The following is a 19725-nucleotide window of genomic DNA, read 5'->3' as shown; positions in this document are numbered from 1 at the left end:
GTGGGTCGGGACCCACTAGTGTGTGGAGGCCAAACTCAAGCTGGGTCACAACAGGAGCACGACCACCATGCAGATTAGGATTAAATGGCAGCTCCCCAATGAATGTTTGGGTTAATAGGGGGTCTGAACAGGGTGCCGATCCCTGCTCTAAGGGAAACCCCCAGGCAGGAGTTGAGGGCAACAGCAGGCCTCTCCTGGGTCCACCCCCCCAAGACGATTCTCCCCTGAGTTTTCCCTCCCTCCAGCATCACACAGCTGACTCGTGTTGGGCTTGTGATCACTGAAGGTCCCAAGATCTTTGTTGCTGCTGTTTGCACCTCTTCTGTTGGTCTGACTCGTCTGCCTGCTTTTTTCTCGGGCTCTCCTTTTGGGCGACACAAAGCAGGAGTGTCGGAGGAGCCTGTGCTGCAGGTGAATCTCCCTGTGATATTATGCCAAGAAACAAGCAGAGAGTGTCTGTGGGTCAGGCTTGCTCCGGCTGCTACCCAGGTAGAATCCATCAGTCTGTCTCCTCCAGCAGAAAGAAGTCTTTCAGGGTCTGGGGAGCAAATCCCCCAAGGTGTTGCTGGGGGGCAGGAAGAGGCGAATCTGCCAACTTCAGTTTCTCTTGGTTTCTTGCTTTTCCACCCTTGAGTTCCTTTCTCCACATTTCCACATCAGTTTTCAATTTCTTTAAAAGGTCCTCACCATAGCTGTCAACTTTCAGATTTGAAAATAAGGGATCAGCAGCCTCACCTGTCCCGGGGACAGTCTACGGGATATCTAACAATCCGGGATAGCAGCGGGAAACGGCGCTGGAATAAGGGAATTTCCCACAAAAAGGGGAAGGTTGACAGCTATGGTCCTCATGAAAATTCACCAGCTTTCTAGTAGAAATTTCTCCTAATGGGCATATTAGTATGCAACATTGCCCGAATTACACAATTTCCCCTAAAATTATGCTGCTTTCATTAGCATGTACGTCATTATCGACACTTCTCCCCGATATATGCATTTTTGCACATATTATGTGGCTGGTGAACTGCACTGCAAAATTCAGAGAAATGCAGATTTTGAAAGCTAGATGTGTTTTGAGTCCCTGAGTGTTTGAAAAGTGTGAATTAGGGAGATGCATGTTTAAATGTGCACTGAAGCGCGTTTCGGAGGCTGGTTATGTCCAGGGACAATCTCCATACCTCCCATCTCTCCTGTTCTTGGCCAGGAATCTCCCTGTTCAGGCAAAGGGGCAAAGGGGCACCGTGCTTGTGGAGCCTGGCAGAATTAGGCTTTAACCTCCTCTCCATGGAGCTCTCAGGCAGCCGTCTCTTCCTCCTCCTCTTGCAGACACGGTCTTGGGACTTGGCCCAAGAAGGGGCAAAGTCCCGCCACCTTTTCCACATCGGGGCCTCATTTTAAACTGCCCCTGCCCCTCCCAAAGAGGAGAATTGTTGCAGTCTGCAAAAGGGGGCCTGCTGCAATCTGGAGCTATGGGGGAACCTTGGGGGAGGAGGAAACATAGGTAGGATTTGGGGGTGGGGGTGGACAAAGAGGCAGGCAGCAAGGACAGAAATAGTTCTGACCCCCCCAAAAAAACCACCACCTGTTGATGCCCCAGGAGCTGCCTCCTAGTTTTTTGGCTATCAAGAACTGCCGCTGCTGCTCTCACCTTTTCTATTTCTTCTTTCTTACCTTGCTGTTTAGTCGTGTCCGACTCTTCGTGACCCCATGGACCACACCAGGCACTCCTGTCTTCCACTGTCTTCTTACCTTACTTTCTTTAAAAGGTAGAAGATGCCATTTGCCCCCCCTCCCCCACACCCCTGGCCCAGTCCAGGGCATTACTGTCTGCATAGAGTAGACCCATTAGCAGCCTTGGGCTGCTTCCCTAATGAAAGGCATGCCCATTGACTTCAGGGATGGATGGGGAGTTAAATTGCACCACTGAAGCGTTTTGTTTTGAATTTTCAGTTTCAATTTTTCTCAGTAGCTTCCTCACAACTGTGACAGAAAAATGAACAGAGAAATGAGATTCCTGCATCGCAGGGGGTTGGACTAGATGGCCTTTGGTGTCCCTTCCAATTCTAAGATTCTATGAAAGCAGATGTAGACACACACAAAAACACACACACAGCAAATGGGGAATGGCAGAGATTATTTCCCCCTTGCAGTGAGTGACAGCTGAGGGCCCCAACCCCATCTGGTGGTCGGGGGAGCCCATGATTTCTCCAGGCAGGGAAATTGCCCTCAGGTTAAGACTCAACACCCCTCCACCTGGGAATTAAGGTATGGCTAAAGAGCAACAGGGACGCGGGTGGCGCTGTGGGTTAAACCACAGAGCCTAGGGCTTGCCGATCAGAAGGTCGGGGGTTCCAATCCCCGTGACGGGGTGAGCTCCCGTTGCTCGGTCCCTGCTCCTGCCAACCTAGCAGTTCGAAAGCACATCAAAGTGCAAGTAGATAAATAGGTACCACTCCAGCGGGAAGGTAAACGGTATTTCCGTGCGCTGCTCTGGTTCGCCAGAAGCTGCTTCGTCATGCTGGCCACATGACCCGGAAGCTGTATGCCGGCTCCCTCGGCCAGTAAAGTGAGATGAGCGCCGCAACCCCAGAGGAGTCCGCGACTGGACCTAATGGTCAGGGGTCCCTTTACCTTAAAGAGCAACTCTGACTTATGCTGCTAATAAACCCCCCCACCTTGTGTCTCTGTCCCCCCACCAGGTAGATGAAAATGGGGACGCCTTTGTGGACTTGGAACTCCTTTGCTCTGAAACCAGAGGGTCACCCTGAATTCCATGGAACCATTGGGGTGGGGGTCTCTTCCAACTCTGCAATTCTGTGGTTCAGGGAAGGCGCCATCCTGGCTCCATCTGTTTGTTGCGCTTGCCTTCTGAAGCCGGGAGTCTAAGTAAACTACCCATAACCTTTTCCCCAGCTCCTGACTCAAGAATGCCGAATCAATCATTAGCGGGAAGGGCTAAAGAAGGGAACATTGCAAAACTGCATTTTGTAGAAATTTAACTTCTGGGGGGCTGGAGGAGGAAAAGGTGGAAAGGCTGTCCGGCAGGTGAGGAGCCGTTTAAAACAACCCTCCCCAAAAGAAGGGGCACAGAGGCTGCCAGATTGCCCCCGCATTTACCCCAAGTCTCTCCCTCTCCTCGCTGCTACCACCTGCAGTGTCCGTCCAGACCCCCCCCAGCACCCCCCAGGCTGACCTCCTACCTGCTCAAGGGAGGCTCATGCTCCTCCTTCTCCTCCTGGCCCCTGGGGCTCCCTGCTCCACTGAGCCGAGCTGAGCTGAGCAGGAGCACATGATGGGCTTCCTCCTCCCCACCACAGATCTGGCACATCTGTCAGCTTGCAGATGTCACACCCTGCCTTCCCAGGGGGTGTGGCGGGCAGGGAAAGGTTGCAGCCTTGGGGGCTCCTTGGCTTGGAGAAGAGACAGGAGGTTAGAAAGTGATGCATGGCCCGGAGGCAGAGGATGGGGAGAAGTTCTCTTCCCTCTCTCCTAACATCCCAGGAAGCTGAATGCGGGAATATTCAGGGCAGCGCATGATTTGACTATGGAACTCCCTGCCACAGGCTTCAAAAGGGGGTTAGACAAATTCACGGAGGATGAGGCTGTACGTGGCTACTGGCCACACAGAGTAGTAGTCCGTTGGAGGCAGAGATGGTTCAGAATACCGCTTCTTGGAAACCACAGGAGGGGAGAGTTGATCTTGTGCTCGAATCCTGAGCTTGCAGGTTTCCCACAGGCAACTGCTCATTCAGCCATTGTGAGAACAGGGTGCTGGACTAAATGGGCCATTGGCCTGATCCAGCAGGGCTCTGATGATGGTCTTAGGCATGCCTTCTTCTTTTCATTTTTGGTGATCCCTCATAGCCGAGTAAAATTGTCTTCCAGAGAGAGCCAGTGTGGTGTACTGGTTAAGAGTTGTGGACTTGTAATCTGGTGAACTGGGTTCGCTTCCCCGCTCCTCCACCTGCAGCTGCTGGGTGATCTTGAGCTAGTCATACTCCTTTGAAGTCTCTCAGCCTCACTCACCTCACAGAGTGTTTGTTGTGGGGGAGGAAGGGAAAGGAGATTGTTAGCCGCTTTGAGACTCCTTCGGGTAGTGATAAAGTGGGATATCAAATCCAAACTCCTCTTCTTCTTCTTCCATAAACACGGTTTGAACAATGAGTCCGTAAGTGACTGTGGAGGCCAATTCTGGATCCACACGTCTTTCCACAGTGGGGACATTGGTTTCCGGGCAGGAGTTGATCATGGTGTGGATTTGCAGCAGAAGACGCAACAGCACCAGGGCAGTGGCCACGCTCCCATAGCTGTCAACCTTCCCTTTTTTTGCGGGAAATCCCCTTATTCCAGCACCATTTCCTGCTGCTATCCCGGATTGTTAGATATCCCGTGGACTGTCCCTGGGACAGGTGAGGCTGCTGATCCCTTATTTTCAAATCTGAAAGTTGACAGCTATGCACTCCAGCCCTGCCTGCCTTAGCAGTAAACACCTCCCTGGTGGGTCACCCTTGCAGGGAGGGCGTTTGTCGGCCCAGAGGCACTCCATGAGCTTGCAAGAGGACGCCTGCTTTCAAGAGCCCTGGGTTGCCCTCTGGTCCCGAGTTTGTCTGTGACGCAGCTCCCCACCCCTCTTCCTGTGGCCTCAGACAGAGGGGGGTCTGTTTGGCACAAAGGCTTTCCAGAGCTCCACAGCCTCAGGGAAATCAGGGTGGAGTGAAAAGGATGGAGTCTCTGGCAGAGCAGAGAGCATCACTGGGTCCTGCTAACCAGTTTGGTGCTGGATGCTCCTTTTTAAAATAATAATAGTAATAAAAGTAATATTAGTAGTAATTATCATCATCATAATTTATACCCTGCCCTCCCCAGTCAAGACCGGGCTCAGGGCGGCTAACACCGAAAGCCTTTGCAGATGACCTAGTTTTGACGTTACAGGAGCCAGAATCTAGTACGAAAAGAGTATTAGAACTGATTCAAGAATTTGGTCATGTGGCAGGATTTAAGCTGAACAAGTCAAAAACTAAAGTTCTTGAGAAAAACTTAACACCGATTGAGAAAGAGAGGTTTCAGAAGGAGACAGGTTTAACATTAGCTAAGAAAGTCAAATATTTGGGGGTTAATATGACTGCTAAGAACTTAAACTTATTTAAAGATAACTATGAGAAATGTTGGATAGAAGTGAAAAAAGACTTGGAAATATGGTCAAATTTGAAGCTTTCCTTGTTGGGTCGAATTGCAGCTATAAAGATGAATGTATTGCCAAAAAATGTTATTTCTGTTTCAATCATTGCAAATATTGGACAGGATGGACTGTTTCAAGAAGTGGCAGAGAGACATTTCCAGATTTGTCTGGCAGGGCAAGAAGCCTAGAATAAAATTTAAAATATTAACTGACGCAAAGGAAAGAGGTGGATTTGCCCTGCCAGACCTTAAACTTTATTATGAATCAGCAGCATTCTGCTGGTTGAAAGACTGGCTGCTTCTTGAGAACACAGACATTTTGGACCTAGAAGGTTTTAACAACGTTTTTGGATGGCATGCATATTTGTGGTACGACAAGGTTAAAGCACATAAAGCATTTTAAAAAAAAATTGTCAGGAAAGCATTGTTCAATGTCTGGATAAGATACAAAGATTTACTGGAAAATAAAACCCCAAGGTGGTTGTCACCAATGGAAGCGAAGGCTCAGAAAAAGCTCAATATGGAGGCTAAATGGCCGAAATATTGGGAAATATTGGAACAAGAAGGAGACAAATTGAAATTGCAGAGTTTTGAGAAATTAAAAGATAAAGTGCGAGACTGGCTTCATTATTATCAAATAAGAGAGGCCTATAATTTGGATTAAAAAATTGGCTTCCAGGTGGAAAAATCAAAATTGGAAACAGAACTGTTAGATCCCAAAACTAAGATACTTTCAAGAATGTATAACTTGCTGTTAAAATGGAATACGCAGGATGAAACGGTTAAATCTGCTATGATTAAATGGGCACAAGATATTGGTCACAACATTATGTTTGCTGACTGGGAACAGTTGTGGACCACCGGTATGAAATTTACGGCATGTAATGCCTTAAGAGAGAATATTATGAAAATGATTTACAGGTGGTACATGACACCAGTCAAGCTTGCAAAAATATATCATTTGCCCGATAATAAATGTTGGAAATGTAAAGAAAATGAAGGTACATTCTTTCACCTTTGGTGGACGTGCCCAAAGATTAAGGCTTTCTGGGAGATGATATATAATGAAATGAAAAAGGTATTTAAATATACCTTCCTGAAGAAACCAGAGGCCTTTCTCCTGGGCATGGTAGGCCAATTGGTGCCAAAGAAGGATAGAACTTTCTTCATGTATGCAACAACAGCAGCAAGAATACTGATTGCAAAGTATTGGAAGACACAAGAGCTACCCACCCTGGAAGAGTGGCAGATGAAGGTGATGGACTATATGGAATTGGCGGAAATGACTGGCAGAATCCGAGACCTGGGAGAAGAGTTGGTGGAAGAAGACTGGAAGAAATTTAAAGACTATCTTCAGAAATACTGTAAAATTAATGAATGTTAAAATGATGTTGGATTGAAAATAAGTGGCATTAGCAACAAAGTTAACAAGAATATGCAAAAATGAATTGATAATGGATGAAAATATAGAGTTATAATATGTTAAGATACAGAGTTAAGATAAACGAAAGAGGGTAAGGATTTGCTGATTTGATTAAATGGGAATACAAAAAGGGGAGGTGTGAGGAGGCCAAGGAAATAAGATAATGAGTTTAAAGTTACAAAAAACGGATTTGTTTTTAATTCTTTTTTAGCTATTTGTCTTTTGTATTTTTATTCTTCTTTTTTCTTTTTCATGTATTTTTCTGTTTTTTTTGTATCTTTTTCTTTTTATATGACCTTTTTTCATTTTGTAAATTTGTTTTTGTAAAACTTCAATAAATATCTTTTAAAAAAAACAACCAAATATAAAAACAATTCATTGAAATACAGCTTAAAAAACAAGATTAAAATACAACATTAAAACATTAAAATGCAACCTCATTTCAATAGGAACTCAAATCAAAAACTTTTTTGGGGATGAAAACGTCAAGTCTTCACCAAGGCTAGCTATCCAGACTGGTCCTACGTGGGCCAGAAAAAAGCCAGGGAAGTCCCCAAATAGGAGTTCCATCACAGGAGGAGAAAGGAAAAAGGAAAGAGGAAAGAGGGGGAGGGAATCAAATTGATTCCAAGCCAAAGGCTAAAAAAATATTATATTAAAACTTTTCCTAGTACATTAGAATCATCACCACCACCACCATCTAAACATAGTAGAAAGAATGCAAGATCACAGGTAGATCTTGTCCCACGCAGAGAAAGGTGATCCCTTCTGGCTCTCACCTGTGAGCTTCCCTTTCTCCGCCCACCCTGGGAGATCTTCCTTTCCCTGAACATTCCCCTGGCAGGAAAAAGTTGGGGAAATGCTGCCCTGGAGTGTTTGCCCTGTGCTCTTAAAGTTTAGGGACTGCATAGGTGGTACATGACCCCAGTCAAGCTTGCAAAAATCTACCATTTGCCCGAGAATAAATGTTGGAAATGTAATGAAATTAAAGGTACATTCTTTCACCTTTGGTGGACATGTCCGAAGATTAAGGCTTTCTGGGAAATGATTTATAATGAAATGAAAAAGGTGCTTAAATGCACATTTGTGAAGAAACCAGAGGCCTTTCTCCTAGGCATAGTTGGCCAATTGGTGCCAAAGAAGGACAGAACTTTCTTTATGTATGCTACAGCAGCAGCAAGAATACTTATTGCGAAGCATTGGAAGACGCAAGATCTACCCACCTTGGAAGAATGGCAGATGCAAGTAATTGACTATATGGAAATGGCTGAGATGACTGGCAGAATCCAAGACCAGGGAGAAGAGTTGGTGGAAGAAGATTGGAGGAAATTCAAAATTTATTTACAGAAGCACTGTAAAATGTATGAATGTGGATGATATTGAAATAAAAAGAAGTTCTAGTAACAAGAGATAAAAATTGGAAATTATAAATTTGGGAGGTAAAATATTTAAGGACAAAGTAGTATGATATGAATTTGCTGAGTTAACTGTTAAAGAGGGATACAAAAAAGGGAGGTGTGAGGAAGTCAGGAAAACAAGTTAATCAAAGATGAATAACTAGAAAAGAGAGATTTGTGTTTGCCTTTTGTTATTTATGTTATTTGTGGTGTGTTGACTGTTTCTTTCTTTTTTGTGAAAGATTGCATTGTTGTGTTTTTTATTTTTGTGTGTGTTTATTGTATTATGTCTGGATGTATCTTTTTGTTGTTAAACCTAATAAAACATTATTATAAAAAAAAATAAAGTTTAGGGACTGCAAATCCGTGGCAGATGATCAAGGCCATTGGCCTCAAGGGATGGCAGCACTAACTGTGGTGGTTTGCAGCCAGAGTCCGCAACAGAGGAAGGACAAAAGGGCTGTTCTGGCAGACTGGGGAAGTTCAGCTGGTCTCAATTGCAGCGGCCAAATCACCGGCTGGGATGCTTTCAGAACTCCCATTAACACCCCCCCTCCAAAACAGCTCCACTGGCTACCAGTTTGTTTCTGGGCCTAGTTCAAGGGGCTCATGCTTAAAGCCCTAAATGATTTGGGCCCCAAATACCTAAAGAGCTGCCTCCTTCAGACACTTTTGGGTATTAGAAATCAGAAGAAGGGGCTGTCTTGACAGTTCCAGCTCCCACAGAAGTCCGGGGTGGTGGCAGCCGAAGAGGGCCTTCTCTGTGGCAGCCCCCAAGTTGTGTAAGTCCCTCCCCAGAGAGATGCGTTAATATACAGCTTTTGGCAAATGCTGAAGATCCACCTATCTACCCTGAGATGTGTATTCTCCATTTTATGTGGGACATGATGAATTGAAGACAACCCAGTTGGTAAAGTCTGACTCTGATTCATTTTATTCATTTAAAATGCATTATTCATTTAGGCAATTTATACTTTCTTTGCAAAAGTTTTTACCCCATCAGCATTAAGGGAAAAATATATTCCAGTAGTGTGCACCGTAAGAAAAACAGTAAAATTACATCCGTAAAAGAAATGCATCACATACAAAATAGACATATAAGCGTCAGGTTTCCAAGATCTCTAAGTGCTTTAGAACATCCTAAAAATATCGCAAATAAAATACAAAAAAAAGAGAGTAAAATATATCTCTCGTCTTTGGTCCCCAGCCCCGCTCAAAGCAGCTTACAATGAACGAAACAATCAATTACAACAAGTTAGCCATCTGTATGATCCTTGGAAGAACAATCGAGGTTCCATACTGCCCAGGACTTGGCAACTGAAGGTTTAACGGATGCCTAAGAGAGACTGGCGGCTGGGTGTGCCTGCGGCCCGTCTGCAGTGGCTTCCATCGAGCCAGAGGGGGAAACCCAAGAAGGACCCCAGAAAAGGAACTGGCAGGGAGTGAGGGGGGGCCCTTCCTGCATTTAAGGGCATCCGGTTTAAATAAATAAATAAACCAGCACATTCAGTTGTGGCCAGAAGCCGGGGCAGATCTTCTAAGGACTGGCAAACCGTCACCAGGTTGAGAAGTCCCGTTGAACGAACTGGCTGCTGGCGCTTTCTGAGCCAGGTGAACTTCCCAAACTGCCATGCTGGGCAGCCCCACGGAGGACCCGCCACAGCCGCTGGCAGGCTGGCTAGGGCTTACTCAGCGTTAATTAGCCGACCAATACAGTTCAAGGCAGTGATCCTAAACCCTCTTTCCTGGGAGTAAGCCCCACCAAATGCAATGGGACTTACTTCCAAGAAGACATGTACAAGATTGCACTGCAAGTGCCGTTTTACTTAAAAGCCAGTTGTATCCTGCTTTTCTTCAGAGGCTGCAGCTGGTGCAAAACAGAGAGACTTCACTGGCACAGCTGTGAGAGATCACAAAACATTGGTCTTGAAAGGTTTGCACTGGCTGCTCATTCACTACAGAGCCCAATTCAAGGTGCCGACCCTGGTTTATACTGCTCTAAACGGCTTTGCACCCAGCTATCGGAAGGAGTCCAGCTATATTCTTGGCGCTCTCATGAGATGATAACTACCAAGGGGCCCTTTTACCCTTCCCATCACCTCCAGCTCTTCCCAAAGCTGGGAAAGCGCTAACTAGGCTTTGGGAAGGAGGTGGCCGGACGCTCAGACCCTGTTGGAGCCCAGCGCCGCCTTCCCAGAGCCCAGCGCCTCACTTACCCGGCTTTGGGGAGGTGGCACAAAGGCTGCAGGGAGGGGGGAACGGGACAAAATTGCCTCAATGGTCTGCCCTGTTCTAGCCTCTCCAGTGTCACAGGGAAGTATGAAAAAAGACCAGTTGCTCTAGACGAGACTTGCATAGAACAGGCCTGAGGGGAGGCTCCATAATTCTGAGGGTGGGCCACTTTCGGCAAAGTCTAGTTCCCCATCCTGGGACCTTCCTGACTTATTCTGCTCTCTCCCCTGCTTTCCCCAAGAGTCCCAGCCCTTTCTTAGCTGTCCCTCTTGTTTCATCACAGTTATGCCCCTTTTCTTCCAAGGAACTCCAGGTAGTGTGGATTCTTCTCCCCATTTTATCCTCACAACAACCCTGGAAGGTAGGCTAGGCTGAGAGGCAGGGACTGACTCCAAGGCTGCTCAGTAAGAGCTTCAGGGCTGAGTGGGGACAAACTCCCAGGTCCAACACTCTTGCCACTACAAACACCCCCCCAACCCCCGGTTTAGTGTAAAACCTCAACAGCAATTGTGCAGATTTTGCACAGAACGCAAGGTACATAAAACGTGTCCAGGTTACCTAATTTATTTCTATTAGGGGGTGGGTGGGTGTTTCGTTTTTAAAAGCCAATGGAACTGTAGTCAACCGATCTTAAAAAATAAAAGTATTCCTGACTCCTCCCCCCCCAGTCACAGGGGGGTGCCCCTCCCTCTCCCCACTTCCACAATGCAGCCCCCCATGGCAGCCAGTTGTCTCCTCTGAAGACACCATTCCTGAGAGGTTAAAGGGGCCTGGTCACCAACAGGGAGGAGGCAAGTGGGGTCTGCAGAGTTGGTATGTGTGGGGAGGGGGGGGTGAAGTGCTTTGGTCCCAAGGGGGGCGGGAGAGCTTGGTTCTTAAGGCCTCTGTGTCTGCAGCAGCACCCCTCGCTCCTAAGCACGTGGCCACCCAGCCCCTCCAAACAGGAAGCTGCTACCTGTTGCCCCAAGATGGCTCTAACTAACCCGTGGGGAGCAGAGGAGAGGCTGCGACCAAGCAAGGTGGACTGGGGGTCTGTGCGCTTCGCCCCTCAGTTTCTCTCCTCTGCCCAGGGGGCAAGAGCATGAGATGGTTCAACTGGCAGCGCTGGAGGGGAGCCAGGAAGAGCAGCCAGGACTGAACCCCCTCCAAGTGCTGACAGCCCTGGAGAGGGGCGGCAGAGGGTGGCTCTCAGAAGCATGGCCTCCTGCTGCTCCTCCTCGCCGTCACCGGCCGTCACAGCCTGCAGTTGTCCACACAGTCCTGCCCACTCGAGAAGAGCTTGTAGATGCTGGCGAGGGGGAACATGACGAGTGCCCCCAGCAGAGAGCCCGCCTGGATGATGGCGCCACACCAGACCAGGGCGGCGTGGCCGGCCTCATGCAGCAAACTGCCGATCACCACCTTCAGGTAGGAGAAGAGGCCCATGAAGAGGATCCAGGAGATCACCTGCCGAGAGAAGAAACCGTCAGCTGAAACAGCAACACCTGGGCAGCTGGGCAGGCGAAGGCGGAGGAAGCAGGGGGACTAGAAGGCTGTTGTGACTTGGGGATCGGAGCTCACCCTCGTTGTGGTGAACGGGGGGAGACTCACCCTGCGGGCAACGCTGCTGCCACTGCAGCCTGACCTGGAAAAGGGCTTGTGGAAGAACGTGCAGGATCTGCTCCTGGCCAGAGGAAGGGCTCAGCAGCCACGGCAGCAGCAGCAGCTCCTCCTCCTCCTTGGGGGAAGGACCAGCATCCTGGCGGCCTCCCCCTGTGCCCAGAGATCAACAGCCATACTCACCACCAGAGCAACTCCTGCAGGGCTGCCCACCAGGGGAGGGCAGGGGCTGAGGGCCGCCAGCACCATCAGATAGGCTCCAAACACACACCCCACGGCAGAGATGATGCCCAGGCCCAGGGACGACCTGGAAAGAGGCAGAGAAACAGGGAAGCCCTTGAGATCTGGAGCTGATGCAGAGAAGACGGCTTGAACTCAAGCAGCAAGTTACGCCCCCCCCCCCCCGTCTCCAGGCGTTTGTGAACATGTGAAAGGGACACACGCTCCCACCCCAGATTTTCCCCTGCAGTCAGGAGAAATCTCGCCAGAGCCTTTCCCCACTGAAACATTGGCCACATGCTGCCTCCTTGTGGTCCAGTGGGGCAGCATCGCCCTACAGAAACCTTCAGTGTTCGCAAGAATTTTAACTTGGAGCAATTCTCCCGTTTCAGGGACAAACTACAGCCTTGGGCAGGTGGGCATTTGAAGCAGGACTGCAGGGCAGCCCCCCCCCATCAAAGCCCCAAGCCATTCCTCATCCCAGAGGCGGTACAGCTCAAAGTGGGGAAATCTTGTGGGCCTTTTTCTCAACGCAGAACTCTAGTCACGGTATAGAATGACCAGATAATACAGATAAGCAACTTCTAGCAGGGGACATGCTGTTTGGTTCAGAAGAGCTAGTGGATCTCTCTTGTATCTTCTAAGACCAGAAAAGCTGCATTACAGTAAATTAGTTCACAATGTACCAGCACCTCTTAAAATGTAGCCAGGGTGTTTGTGCTTGTGCCATGAGACAAGAGATGAGAAACAGCGGCCCCCGTCCCAAGGGGAGCCCCCAGCCCAGCCCAGCCTTTGCCCACCCACCTGCACAGCAGGAACATAGCAGTGAAGCAGGCCACGGGGTTGGCAATGTTGCTGAGCACCACAGAGAGGTGATAGGCCATGTTCCCGTAAGGCAAGCAGGAGTAGCTCTGCACAGAAGGCAGGACCCCATTGGTCAGGGCGTTGGAGACCCCCAGCAGCACCAGCAGGTAAATGTTTCTTGCTGTCCAGAAGGTGGAAGCTGGCTGCTTGGTGGGCTCTCCGGCCGCGGCATCCTCTGTGGCATGCTTGGAGGCGGGCACGCTCTCAGACTGCAGCGGGAAAGACTCCTCCGTCTTCACGCTGTCCTGGGAAGAGCTCTTCTCCTCCGCAGGGCCGCTGCGGCTGTGCCAGAGCACCAGAGCCGCAAAGGCCAGCGCGGAGACGACCAGCAGGGCCAGGAGCATCCAGAAGTAGGTGGTGGCCGAGAAGTTCTCCTCCAGAAAGTGCGGCTGGGTGCCGTTGGTGCCGTTGCGGCACTCCAGCTGCCCCACGCCCTGGCCCAGGGCCAGCACGCAAGGGAGGAGGGCGCTGAGGCCCTGCCCAATGAAGAAGGTGCGGATGTACAGCTGGGGAAACTGGTACATGAAGGGCAGGAAGGAGACGTTGGAGGTGCAGCAGACCAGGGCCAGCAGGAAGGCCAGCACCAGGAAGGCCAGGCTGTGGGGCTCACCGGCTACCACCACGATGCGGTCCCAGAAGAAGGCCAGGAAGAAGGCCGCCACCACGGCCAGGAGCTGGATCCCGTGGATCAGCCAGCGCTCCTTCAGCCGCCCGGGGGCGAAGTGGTGAGCCAGGGTCACACTCACGGGGCCCACGTTGCCCAGGGCAATCAGGACGGTCAGGTAGGCAGGCAAGTTCCAGCCTGGGAGGAAGAAGAAGCAGCAGCTCCATTAGGGGCTTTCTGGGCGGCTCAGAAACAAGGTGACTTTGGCTATTGCATCCTCTCTCTGCAGCTGAACTCTTGCTCTCCAGTCATTCATCAACCGACACACTTCTTGCCTCCCCCGCCCCCCCAGCTAGAACTCTGCAGAAGCCCAACCACGGCCATTCAAAGAGGCAGCACAAGGCCAGGACATTTGTAGCGACACGTGGAGAAACGTTCTCCTTTTCTGCTGCAATTACAGAACGTCCCCCGACCCGGCCACGAAGGGTCGAGCAAAGTAAGGGAGCAAGAAAGGCCTCCTTTGTCTGCCAGGCCCTGTGTCCCCCATGAGGGAGCAAGCGTGATGCCTCCACACAGACGCCAGGCAGGGCAGCTTCTGCCCAGAACAAGGAGTTCTCACAAAGAAGGGCTTATCACAGGGAGCCTCCCTGCCTTATTTTGTTTTCTAAAGGAAAGCAGCATAATCCCCTCCCTTCCCCAGGCAAGGCGGCAAAGAACAGTCTCCTTTCATTGCAATCACTGGGTTCAGCCGTGGAGGGGCCGTCGTGGACTCAGCACACGCTCCCCAAGGACCAGGAAGCCAAGGGTCTCCCTGGAGCTCTTCAAGAGCCTGCTGGATGCGGTCAGTGACCCACCTAGACCAGCATCCTGTTCTCACAGAGGCCAGTCAGGTGCCCCAAAGGGAAACCAGGACCCGGGTGCAAGAGCAACTCTCCCTCCTGTGCTTTCCAGCCCTTGGGATTCAGGAGCATCACTGCCTCCGACTGTGGGGGCAGAGCAGAGCCGTCCTGGCGAGGAGCCCCCCTTTGCCCTCCTCCGCGAGTTTGTCTCATTGTCTTCTAAAGCCTTATTGGTTGGTGGCCCCCACTGTCTCCTGTGGGAGGGAGTTCCACAGGTTAACTATGCACTGAATAAAGAAGTACTTGGATCTGTCCTCAATCACCCAACTATCAGCTTCTGTCAGATGCTGGTGGTGGTTGCTCGTGAGTAACCAGGCAGGCAGGACTCCGACCTGACTCTTACAGGTTTTATTGTGCAAACTATTTACAGTGCAGATCTACCAAGTTCATGTCTGTCTCAGTCACTTGCAGAATCCGGGAGTGGCCCCTTCCGGCTTCTCCCCCAACGTAAGAACTTTGGCACCCCAAGCCTCCTCCTCCCCTCCTTGCGTTTCACCCCTCTGCACAAGGTGGGCGACGGAAGGGGCATGCGTCCCTCCTGGCCAGCTTGGCCAGGTGAGGTGCCAGGGCTCTCCGCAAGCCCTTTCCTCACTCGGCTGCCCCTTCCCCCTCTTCTCCACTGGAGGTGTGGCTTTTCCCATCGCTGGAAGAGGAACTGCTCCTCAGGAGTTTCGGAGGCTCTCTGCATCCCAACGGCCCCCCTGCCTCCCTCCCCGGTTCTGATGGCAGTGCCCTGACAGCTTCCTTGGATGCCCACGAGTTACAGCGTTACGTGAGAGAGGGAGGAAAACCTTTCTCTATCCACTTTCTCCATGCATGCATAGTTTTATAAGCTGCTATCGTGTTGTCTCTTACACACACCCTGTTTGCATGTCTTTTAAGATAAGAAACCCGTCCCAAGTCTTATGGCTTGCATGGAGGCAGCCCTGGAGAGGAGCCAGCCCCCCACTCTGGACTTCTCAGAAATATGGCTACAGCAGTTTCTGGTGCCTCTTAGCATCTGCAAGCGAGAAGCTGGCTACTTTTCCACAGGGGGAGAGGAGACACCTAGAACGTCTGCTTCCAGGTCCAGCCAAAGTGGGTGCGGCCCTGCCATATGCTTTCAGAGCCCAGCAGGGGCTGCAGCCTGTGGAGTCTCCCCAGCCAGGACACCAAAGCCCCTCCCAAGGCCAGGAAAGAGGTGGCATTGTCTGGGCACACCCCTCCAGGCCCTCCTTCTTTGTCCTGCCCCCCAAGAGCCTGGCTGATCCCTCTCGCCCCTTCCTGCCTCCCCACAGGAGCAGCTTCCTTCCTGATGCAGCCAAGGCTCCTTCCCTCCCGCCAGAGGGGCCAGCCAGCCCCCAGGCCCTGCTCCTCACCTTCTGGCAGCAGTTTCACCACGACGGGGAGCTCCACCCACAGGGAGTTCACCGAGACCCAGGAGCCCATCCCAAAGAGGGCCACGAGGACGTGGGAGGCGATGGCCCGACTGCTCAGCGAGGCCGACATCCTCTTTGCCTGGGGAGAGAGAGGGAGGGAGGACAGACGAGCCAGTGGGCTCTTCACCTTCGGCTGCAAAGGAATCCAAACTGCCCACATGCACCCCCGTATGCCACCCCGGCCTCGCTGGTCCCTCCCCTCCTTCTGTTCTCTTCTCACTGGCGAACACTAGAGCAGCCACCCCAAGAGGAATATATTGGAGCAGAACCACCACAGGAGGGCAGGTTCTGGTAACCTCTTGGCCAGACGACCGCAATACGCCCTGGAAGATGACCCGGAAGCTGCAGGCGATGCAAGATGTGGCAGCCAAGATGCTGACAGGTGTCCCTGATCTTTAAGGATCTACAGCGACTGGCTGTTTGCTACCAGGGCCAATTTAAGGTGTTGATGCTGGAGTTTAAAGGCCAGTATGGCGGGCTGGGACGGAGTGCCTCTCCTCTAATCTGCTGACCTTAACGCCTTCAGGTCTGCAGCAGTGACCAACCAATATAATTTCGCAGTTAAGAGCCCGGAGAAGGGCCTCCATGGTCACAGAACCAAGGGGTGGCGTTTCCGCCTTGTTGTTTTTGGAGTCAGCAAATGCGTACCTTCTCTTCCTGGCATTTGGGGAAGGCTGAGCTGAAGAACTGCTCTCTTCTAATGCAAGACTGATGTATTATTATTATTGGCATACAACCCTATACCCGCAGGTCTCAGGGCAGTTCACAAGATCCATTACGTGTGTGTCATACTTTAAGCTTTAGTTTTTTTGTTTTAAAAAGGAAAGTAATTCAGCTGTGTACTGCCCTGCAAGACCTGAGGTTGAAGGGCAGATTATAAATGGAATGGCTAAATCTGGCAGCCTCAGCCAGGCTGGCTGGGGCTGGAGGGAGCTGCGCTCCAAAACACTTGGAGGCCATCAGGCTGGGGAAGGAAGATTTAGGCAGCGTTCCTCAAACCTGGGTCCCTAGCTGTTGTTGGACTACAACTCCCATCATGCCTCACTAGCAGGACCAGTGGTTGGCCATGATGGGAGTTGTAGTCCAACAACAGCCAGAGACCCAAGTTTGAGAAGCACTGATTTAGGGTGCAAGCTCCTTGGGGCAGCGCCTCCCTCCCTCCAAGCACACAGCTTTACGCTGCAGTAAAGCAGCATGGGGCAGGGATGGCAATGGGTGAATACCTCCTGCCTGCTTGCACACAGGATACTCAGAGGCCTGCAAAATGCCTGGCAGGGCACTCCATGCCCGGCGTCAGGAAGCACATGCCAGCCTGCTCTGTGGGGACAACTGACTTTTGGAACCAAGAGGAATGGAAAGTCAAGAGCAACGCAGCTTTTACCTTGAGTGAAGACAGCCGGTCCGGAAATCTAAAGCAAGGCTGTATCTTGCAGCATAAGCAATGCCAGGAGACTTTATGGGACAACACTAGCCATCCCTAGAGGGAGGGGAGGAAATGCACATCTATTTAATCAGAGGCCCAATGCGCAGATGATGACGAGAAGAAGCCTTTTGAAGCAGAGCCAGACCCTTGGCCTATCTAGTCTGAGAACATCCAGTTTGGCAGTGGCCCTACCAGGGCTGAGAACGGGCAGAGAGACTTTGCCATCACCTCCTCGCCTCTCCAACCCATTTTAAAACTGGGGGCTGAATGTGGTGCTTGCTGCATGCAGGAAGGATTCCCAAGTTTCTGCACACAAGATAAATCAAGCAAAAAGTGCAATTTAGACAAGAATTCTTGCTTGCCTGCGGCTGCACTCTGAATCCAACATGAAGAGGTGACGGCATATTCTACTTTTCAAGAGCAGTTGCTTGAAAGAGCAGAAGGCCACAACCAGTGATACTATAAAAACAGGTAGCCAAGATCTCCCTCCTTATCTGAGATTTTCCAGCAAGCAAAACACAAAATCAATACAAAACGAAGTAATCAGTATAAGACAATATAACACATTCTCCACAGAAACCAAGCAAAACCACTGGAAGCAAAAACCAGCTTCCAGTTAGTACTTCTGTCTTTCCAAATATGTTGCTGCATGTACATCACTTACCTTATTATTATTATGAAGCAAAAGATGATGTGCTGGGAATCAGCTTCTGTGTAGAAAGAATCACAGACCGGCAGTTAGCGGCTCTCTCTTTCGTGTCCTTCCGTGGTCAGTGTGGGGGAAGATGGAGGTGGTCACCTGGGCATGAGGCTGCATGGACAGAGTAAGGAGGGGTCCGAGTCAGAGGACTGCTCTGAACTGCTGAGTCAGCTCTGGAAGGAGAAAAGCCACTCCGTGGCTGCCTGAAAAAGGAGCAGCCGAGCCCTTTGTGCCCACGAGAAAGGGCTCCTGTCCTTTGCTGCCTGGCTGGTCTGACCAGTTGGGTCACCCACGGCAATGAGCGGCTCCAAGCCCTCCAGTGAGTGAGTCAAAAGAGGCAGGCGGAACATAGGAAGCTGCAGTCTGTCTGGCTCAGTTATCTCGCCTACGCTGACTGGAAGCAATGGTTCTCCAGGATGTCAGACTCTGCTCACTTGGTCCTCCCTAGAGATACCACTGGGACTTGAACCTGGGACCTTCTGCATGCAAAGCAGAGATGCTCTGGAACTGAGCTATGGCCCTTTCCCATCCGGATGGTGCCCTCATTTGTTGTTTGGTGCACCATCATGGTTTCTGGTTTTGATGTGTCCTCTTCCTCCAGTGAATTGCAATCCTGTGTGCCTCTCCCTCTCCCTGCCTTTCAGAGACACACTCACACAAGTTTCCCCCTTGAATAATATTTAAAAAATAAGAACTGAGAAGGTGGCTTCACTTTTACCATAAGGTTGTAGTGATCAAACACCCTGCATTTAATAACAGGAGTGAAAAATTCATAGCTGGTAAGTTCAAAAAGCCTCAGCTCATTTTAAGCTAAGGCTCTGCATGAAAATGCAGCACAAAACAGGAATCTGTCCTGCCCATTGACACCCTGATTTGCCACCCCAATAAAACCTTACCTTTGAGGAGGGTGTGTAATCAGCAATGAAGAGACAAGAGGGGCGTTTCTTGACTTTCCTTATCTAGAAGTGATGCTCCTAAGCACCATTTTCTGACAAGGAGCATGAAATTGTAAATTCACTGCCAAGGAGCATGACACTGCAGATTTCTCTGCAAGTCTATTCCATGCAACTGACTTGCAGCTAATGATCTGTTACGTATTTTGTATTTACTTACATAAGTGGAAATCATTAAAGGTGCCTTACTTGGAAATATAACAGGCAGAGCAGTGGTTGTAGTGAACTTTACTTCTGAAATATGGCACTTAATGGTGCAACAAACTAAAGGGTAGCTGCAATTTCCCTTAATTACATGCATAGGCATCACTACAGGATATGCTAACATGCAATGACATGATGCACAATTAAGTTCAAACCCTCTAGGTTAGCCTTGTAAATAAGCTCACAAACTTTACCAGCCTGATTTTTTATTCACTAGACTGCTTGTGGCTGGCGGAGGAGGAACATAGGTAATAATAATTATTATTTCTACCCCGCTAGGTTTCCCCAGGCACTCTGGGCAGCTTTCAACAGAACATTAAAAACAGAACAAAACTTCAAACATTAAAAACTTCCCTAAAGAGAGCTGCATTTTGATGCTGGGTTTTCCTCCAACAACAACCTGCCTGGTTTCTAGGCAGCGGAAGGGCAGGGAGTTCCTTTCCTCCTCCATTTACTTGTCTACGTCCAATTCCTGGCTTCCGGGCTTCTGCTTAAAGACAAGGCGGCTGTGGGATTTGCCTAACCTCTGAGTGCAGGGGTTGGGAACCTGATCTGGTTGATAGCCAAGGGTCAGATTCAAGGACCTGTGATTAGGAATTCAAGCACGGGGATTAT

At 50.1% G+C, this 19725-nt stretch overlaps 1 protein-coding gene across 1 annotated transcript in view; it reads right to left on the bottom strand.

Moving 5' to 3' along the window:
- Positions 1–19725, bottom strand: part of SLC52A2 (solute carrier family 52 member 2) — a 304222-nt gene that overhangs the window by 281444 nt on the left and 3053 nt on the right. The window contains exons 4-9 of the mRNA XM_083624236.1: positions 17918–18064; positions 15771–15909; positions 12850–13711; positions 12010–12133; positions 11472–11673; positions 10212–10237 (exon numbers count right to left, since the gene is read on the bottom strand). Of these exons, the coding sequence (XP_083480362.1) occupies positions 10212–10237; positions 11472–11673; positions 12010–12133; positions 12850–13711; positions 15771–15900 (1344 nt within the window). The 5' untranslated portion in view covers positions 15901–15909; positions 17918–18064. The remainder of the gene's footprint in view (positions 1–10211; positions 10238–11471; positions 11674–12009; positions 12134–12849; positions 13712–15770; positions 15910–17917; positions 18065–19725) is intronic.

This window comes from Podarcis filfolensis (assembly GCF_964270895.1).
Source record: "Podarcis filfolensis genome assembly, chromosome: 7".
Taxonomy (NCBI): Eukaryota; Metazoa; Chordata; class Lepidosauria; order Squamata; family Lacertidae; genus Podarcis; species Podarcis filfolensis.
Note: the sequence above shows the minus strand (reverse complement) of the source record. Positions and strands in the feature narration are given on the sequence as shown.